Raw genomic sequence first — 7,781 nt, 5'->3', positions numbered from 1 at the left:
AATAGTTGCACCTTTTATTATAAAAAATATTTACAAAGATGCTACAATGTTTTTGTCTTAATATAAAAAAATGCATACATTTTACAACGATAATTAGTCTTTGAAGTTCTAGCTCCCATTCAGACCAGAGTGACATCCTTCAGGAGTGTTGTGGTAAGGTATTAAGCGTGTCGTAATACTGTATTTTAGTCAATACATTTTATTTGCCTGAGTTAATCTCTTCATCACGATAAGGAACAATTTTGAAGAATGCATTTGATTTTCCACATATTTAGGAGAAAGGCAACTGTTTGCATAAAGGAATTAAAGGACATTTGATTTGTATACAGTCATTTTGAAACACATATGACAGAGCTGCATAGTAATTTGAATAGTAACCCAGTTGTTGTTATTACTAATAGTCCTTAAAAAGAAAACTTAGGAATAAATAGGTACTGCATTGGAAACGAAGGGCACAATTTGGATAAATACAATTTCATCGGGCCTCATGGTTGAATTGATAGGTCAACATGGCATGTCTGTACCTTGATAAAATAAATACAATAAATAAAATAACAATAAATTAGATGGGTTAAACACACAGAATTCTTCACTTGGAATAACAAATGAGAGAAAGAAATATGGCTTCTCGATGCAGTTATCACCCCGGGGTTTCTCCAAAATGCGTGAGGAAAAAGCTGCTTATTACTGATATTGGATCCATAATGACAGCAGAGCAGGAAAATTACTTCATTTGTCTCCTGGCTACTGTAAACTTACCAGAAATGACAACTCTTGCTCCTTGTTTGTTGACTGGCAGCAATTTTCCTGCTCTGCGTAAAGCTTTTAAGAAAATGAAAGAACAGCGCCTATAAAGTGAGACGATGCCAGTCCTGACACCTGTTACAGTCGACTATACCAAACCATGGGAAGACACCGTCTTGAGACTGGCTATTAAAATCTTAAAAACCGCTTGGGAGGGAAAAATAATAATATCAAATGATGCCTGCAAAATCCCCCAGCTGTATAATGCAAAAAATATATTTCTATATACACATACGTACATATACATAAATTCCATTCATAATTGCTCAAATCTCTAGGAAAATATGCATTGATTTATAGATTTGGATTTACAATTTGTTCTGGTTTTTGATGCATGTAGTGTGAGGAATTGTTTCTCAGTCCATGTAACAATAAATAGAACTGATGAAATGGCAGAGAATACGGCCAGAAGGAGCTAGCATGACAGAGTGAATGACGGACATAAACACCTAAATAAGAATGCATCATGGTAGTTATAAGGTAATTATCTTTGCCTTCTCACAGATATTGTTGAGTTTTGGATTTCAGAACCAAAGTGGGAAACTAACTGCTTTGCCAACTCACCAGCATAGCTTTTAAATCCCCAGATTTGTTAATTTTACCATCACAATTGTAACTGCCAATTACATTTTATTTTTTATACAAAAAGTCACAACAGCAGATGTTAACCTGCCCAAGTGGCTGTTACAGGAGACTAACTACATCTCTAATACCCCCATCCTCAAATCTACTTGGCTTGCTGTTAATTTCCCATCTTGATCCAAAACATCCAACAATCTCTATGTGTAACAATACCACATACAGAACACACACGTGTACTGTGCATAGTCTGGAAAGAGTCTGTGGCATCAGTACAGACCAGAGGAATGTTCAGAGTTTCAGGATCCCACTATGATCTCCATGATGTGGTCCAGTTCGTTCAGGTCTGACCTGCAGCTTGAGCTGGAGCTCAGGGCCGTGGGCCCATGAGAGGACAGGCTATCGAGCAGATCGTAAGGCCCCATTTTCGGGGCGCTCTGCATGCCTGTCAGCACCGTATCGAGGTCATAGTAAGACGGGTCCACGTCTGAAAACAGTTCCTCGAGCGCAGGGTCAGGGGGCGGCGCTGGGTGCTTGATCTCAAAAGTCCCAAAAACCTGCTCCCCTGTCCTGGAGTCTGCACTTAGGTGGTCCCCGTCTCCCTCCTCTCCCTCTGATACGCACTCCTCGCTGTCCTCCTCTTCTTCCTCCTCCTCGCACTCACCGTCTTCCTCTTCCTCCTCCCAGCAGGGCCCCATGCCAAAGGGACCTGCGAGGTAAGAAGCCGAGGACAGCTGAGGGGAGACGGGTGACAAAGTAGACATGGTGACATCCGTCTCCACATCTCCCTCCATGACCACCTCTTCAGAGTGGTAGCCTTCCTCCACACCGACCACTGCGTAAGGCTTTGGGCTCTGCCCTGCCTGGGCTGTTGGATCAGTCTGTCGGCACAGCACTTCAGTGGCCACCAGGCGGTCGGTGGGACACTGGGCGGCTGCGAGGGCCTGCGTCATTATCTGCCAGGTGCCATCCTGGGTCATTTCCTCCTGGATCTGCCGCACTGTGTTAGCAATTAGAACTGAACGGCAAAGGTTTGGCTCTACCAGCATGTGACAAAGTTGCAGCTTGATGAGCGACATGTCAAGCAGCGACTGCCGCTGCAGACTGTACGACGAAGACAGCATCCGAGCTGCCGCCGAAGGAGCTGCGGGGCCCTGGTCGCCACTGGAGACGGCCTCCTCCCCAGAGTCTGAGAACTTGCGCTTGGTGCCCTTCGGGAACATGTTGTCTCTCTTTTGTGAAGGCGAGGAGACAAAAAAGAAAAAAATCAGTGAGAAACACAATGGCACCACTTGCTTAAATATTAAGAAATGTGCCACACAGACAAACACAAAATGTGTACTGCTGTCAATGTCACTAGCTAAAATAGTTAAAAAGATTAAGTGCCATGTAATTAATTATGTAAATGTGTGATGTCATGAGGCTATGTGGTGTAACATTTGTGTGGACATGAGGGAGCTAGGGCTACAATCTGCTGAACTGCAGCTGTGACTTTACAAATAAACTACAGGCTTACTCTACAGTAAACAAATAATTGTTGTAGTTTTTTTCTTAAAGTTTGCTATACCTTTCCTGTTGAGAGGCACAGGCAATAGCAATGCAGCTTGGTCCCGGCTGCAACGCTTCAAGTACTTTTGTACGAGCGACAAGCAGCTTTTGTTCAGCACCATTTCTGCCCATTTTAGGCCAGTCTGAGGCAAGACTCCTGCTGGGCGGAACAACCACACTTTTAACAGACCACTGAGCCACCGAAAATAGCATGGTTACCGACTAAATGCGGACACTGCATCAAAGTAAGCACAGACTACAGAGACCTCTGTCAGAAAACAAAAACAGCACTCAAGTTAATTAGTGCATTTATTTTCTTTCCCCCACTGCCACCTGTGATCAAGAAAATCAAAAAGATATCCTAATCAATAAGGGTGCTTTCAAGGGGGTAAAAGTGACAAGGATATGGAAAGTAACAGCATTTACAATTCACAGTACAATGTACCACCATGAGCCACTAATATTTACAAGGGATATCAGGTTTCCAGGTCTACGCACGCGACGCTTCAAAAACTAGCAGAACAAGATTTTCACTTTCTCTTCACTGAGGAGGGGAAGAAAAGCACAGTCAACTTCCTCATTAAATACCACTTCAACACACACATGTCTTACAGGAACAAAACAATACTCCCGCTAATGTTAAAGGCCCCTCTGACTCCCAAAAATAAATGGGATGCAAGTGAATAGGAGACTGAGCTCCAAACAGCAGCCTGTGGCATTTAATTTTCCATCAGACAGAAAAACAGTATGCGCAGTGTCCGGCTGTCTCCTCTGTGTTAAACCTGTGGGCAGGGCATTTGGGTCAATGATTCCAGTTGCTTCAAATTTCTATTTGTGATATACATTTTTTTTTAAAAGGGAAAAAAAGAAAACACAAAATTTTAAAAATCAGTACAATGAAAAACAACACTGATTCATGTTTAGCGTTAGGATTCACAGGGCACAATTCACAGAGAGGGTTGGATCACTTTACAGAAATTTCCTGTTTTTCAGGAACTAGGAATCAAAAAGAAACTACCATGCCCAAGACACTGCTGTTACTGTCATAAATCATCTCTACACCAAATTATCATTTTTTAGGATGCCAGGCCAAACTAAGGCCCATAATCTGTGCAAATTACATATTTTAACATTGACACAGTGTGTAGTCAGGGGTGTTGTGCAATAGCATACTGACAAAAACTAGTAAAACAACAACCTTGTGAGTTCACATTTAATAGAAAAGTATACATCTAAATTGCTGATCAATCAGATCACCACATTTTCAAAAAGTTACAATCCATGCCAAAAGGAAAAAATAAAGAGAAGTGGCTCGTAAGTACAATTAAAGGCTTGGGAGCCTGGAGGTCTTTGAGTCCTCGTAATCATAGAATAACATTTCCTGACAGTGGACAGAATAAAGGGGGGAAAAGGTAATTTATGAAGATACCCGGAGATCTAAAATGAAAAGGGTGAGAAAACGATTACGGACGTATGTTGTCTTCTTATGTGGTGCAATAATACTGGCCCCTGTTAAATAAGAGACACTAGAGAGAACTACCTCCTTAAAGAAAAAAAAAAAGTAGAAAAATAAAAGGAAAAAAAAAGACATTAAATAGAAACAGGAAGAACTACAACCTGAGAGACGGATCACTGCACACAGAAGAGAAAACAGTTTTGGACATGACAACTTTTTTTTTTTTAACATTTATACTGATAATTGTTTTCGAACACCCTATAGTTTAGCATTTTTAAAGCTTAAGGATTCTACTCTGAAATTAGAATTACATTCCTGAAAACAATAAGAAAAACAGCCATTCATATATAGGTCATATATAAAATAAGACTGAAAGTGAGTTATGTCCTAACCAGTCTGATCAGTCATCTGTAGCAGGCAACATACACAGTGCGTTGTGTTTTTCCACTGTGGGACATGTAAACAACTACAATCTCATACAATCAATTCCCTAAATGTTCTTACATTTTAACCACTTAAAACACTTTCAATCAAGATAATATTGACAGATAACCTAACATGAGCACTAAATAACAACCAAACTCCTGATAATAACATCTCGATCTGCAAGTGAACATTTTTTAAAAAGATTTACTTACTTTACCAATAAGAATGTATTGATTTTAAAACCCAAAGTGATCTGCTACAGACGCTTAATTTTAATGACTGATATCGAGCTCATACTCAGTTAAATAGTATTTATTTACACCTGCACATTAATGTTGATGTATTAAACTTAGTCGCACATTTTTTAACACGATTTCACAAAAATGCTGACATATGTGGTGTTCAAAAACTTCTCACATATCAGGAAATAAGTGCGGGGGGGGGGAGACAATCACCTCGTGTAAATCAGTACTTTATTCTGATGCTGACATTACAGTTGTATTTACGTCAGACAGACAGTGTCACTAAACTGGATTTAAAACAGTTTAAATACATTCACTAAACTAAGTGTTTTCTACTTTGCTAGGAAGCAGAAGCCAAACAAAATTCAGCCCCGTTTTACGTCAATGGTTCTTAGCATGGCCCATCCCCCACCACTTTCACAGCCTGCCGTACTAAATGAATAAACACATTTTTAAAAAGCACTGCTTACATTTTTCCCACTTCCCTCTCAAATACATAGTGCTACCACTGCCAGTCGCCAAATTAAAACCGCTAGAATAGCTGTAAAAAGCGACGGAGAGCTTCTGGCCGTGACTACCGCATGCTTTTGTCTTTTCAGCAACAGAGCTACCGAGCGACAATGAGGCCATTTTGCGCTAGTAGCTAACAGTTAGCCGGCCGGCTATGCTACAGACGGAATTTACACTTCTGGGTTGCCGCTAGCTAGCATAAAATGTTCCGTGAAAAAAAAATGCCTCCAAGGAGGCACAAAACCCTCGGCATTCGTTTGGAAACTTCCTCTTACATAAAACGAATGCTAGCGAACGTAAAGCTAATTAGCTAAAAGCGCCCACCCACCCACAGTCCGCGGTCCTTCCTCCTTTCTAGCCAAAAACAAGAGTTTTCGCCACGGCGGGGCTGTTAAGTTCCCCAAAAACAACACACGGTCACCCGGGTGGCTGGTTAAAAACACTATCGTCGGGTGCTTCAGTAGCCGTACTCACCTCGTGTTTGTGTTAATTTAATTCCCGTCTCGGTCATAGGATCGACAGCAGAGAAAGCGGAGATCAGGTTCAGATGAGATCATTCATGCCACGGCTTCAAAAACTGAACTACCTCTGTCCTGCTGCTGCTGCGGAGCGGACGACAGGAGGGGAAGGAAGGGAGGGGGAGGGGAGCCGACAAAAGCCAGCCATATGCCTGGGATTCCTCTCTAATGATTTCTCCCTGCTTTTCTCTCCTACTAATGCTTCAACAAACAAGCCAAAGCCCGATGCTGGCTTCAAGAACAAGATGTAGAAGATCTGATGATGTTCTGGTTACTCTTTGTGTATTGACGCTGCGTTTACCGCTGGCCTTTTTAACAAGAAAAACAATCTGTGGTGAGGGGAATTATACCCAGTCATGGAAAGTGACTAAGAAACACGAATTTACTCCGATACGTGCCTAGTAACTAGTATGTATGAGGTTATCGCGACGTTTAGGTGTTATGCCTTTTGTTTATAGCGAATTATTTTACTTCTGATTTCACTGTCTTTAACTGACAGTTGCAACTACCAGTTTACTGAAACATATAAAAGGCTGGCTGGCGACAAACCTTTTGGCTTTTATTGTGCAGGAAGTTAGAAATCACATATGATCTTAAGTTGTTTAACTGAATTAGTTTAATACTTTAAGAGGTAAAATGACAAAATACTTATTCAAACAAACATAAATTAGAACGAAATCCCTACAAGAGAATGCAATATTGTTTAGCAAAACATCATTTTTCTGTGTTTGTACTTTGTTAATTATCTTATAACCTTTTTACTCACTGTATGAATTATGAGCACTTACACTGTGGATTCAACCTCCAGTAATACTACAGTTCTACACTGACACAAATATCAAAACGCAACCCAGTTTATTAATAAATAATAAAAATAGAAAATGCTTAATAGAAAATTGTAACAAGAAACCGATTATTCTATTTATATAATATTAAAAAATAGTCTTTAACCACTCCTAATTTCTTTATATTTTGTTAGGGAAATGGGAAATAGGTGACATGAGTTATTGAAAATTGTGCAAATACAAATATAGCTCATACAACAAAAACTGAATGTGCACAATCCTAATAAACTTAGAAGTCAATATTTGGTAAGACCACTTTTATTCTTCAGCACAGCCTAAAATCTCTTAGGCAAACTTTCTTGTGATTTCATTAAGTAGGAATGGGAATAATCAGGAATAGTTCTCCAGGCTTCTTCAAGGACACTCAAAGCTCTTCTTTGGCTGCCTATCGTTCTGTTTCCTGTAAAGATGATCCCACACTGCTTCAACAATGTTGAGGTCCAGGCTCTGGGAAGGCCAATCCAGCACTGATAGTGTTCCACAGTGCGTTGCCACCGATTTTCAATTATTCTGTAAATTGTCATACCCTCATAGCCCTTTCTTCCTGTTTCCTTCCTTAAGAATGGCTTCATGATTGTCACCCTACCATTGAGACCGTTTCTGATGAGGCTTTGGCAAACTTTAGATGGATCAAGTAAAGTGCCAGATATGTTTCTCAGGTCCTTTGTCATGTCTTTGCTGATTTTTTCCCATTTCTTTCAATCTGACACTTCTTTTTTTGTTTTCATATTCCACTTGTCTAGTTTCCTCAAATATTTTAATGTCACTTCTTTGATATGCCACCTTTTTAGCTAAAACTGCTTTTTTAATGCCTGTGATACTGTATGATACTATGGCATTTTACACTTAAAGC

At 40.2% G+C, this 7,781-nt stretch overlaps 1 protein-coding gene across 2 annotated transcripts; it reads right to left on the bottom strand.

The window, feature by feature from the left end:
• On the bottom strand, positions 1–6,496 carry cdca4 (cell division cycle associated 4). 2 transcript variants are annotated; one of them, XM_082515499.1, is made up of 2 exons: positions 6,040–6,496; positions 1–2,615 (listed from the first exon to the last, which is right to left on the bottom strand). In XM_082515499.1, the coding sequence occupies exon 2, from the start codon at positions 2,604–2,606 to the stop codon at positions 1,683–1,685; it is 924 nt and encodes a 307-aa protein (XP_082371625.1). In that variant the 5' UTR covers positions 2,607–2,615; positions 6,040–6,496; the 3' UTR covers positions 1–1,682. The 2 variants fall into 2 exon arrangements, with proteins under 2 accessions (XP_082371625.1, XP_082371626.1); XM_082515500.1 differs by lacking the exon at positions 6,040–6,496 and adding an exon at positions 2,951–3,066.
• Positions 6,497–7,781: the final 1,285 nt, after the last annotated feature.

The sequence above is a fragment of the Aulonocara stuartgranti genome (assembly GCF_965226115.1).
Source record: "Aulonocara stuartgranti genome assembly, chromosome: 19".
NCBI classification, from domain to species: Eukaryota; Metazoa; Chordata; class Actinopteri; order Cichliformes; family Cichlidae; genus Aulonocara; species Aulonocara stuartgranti.
This window is presented reverse-complemented; position numbering and strand designations above follow the sequence as displayed.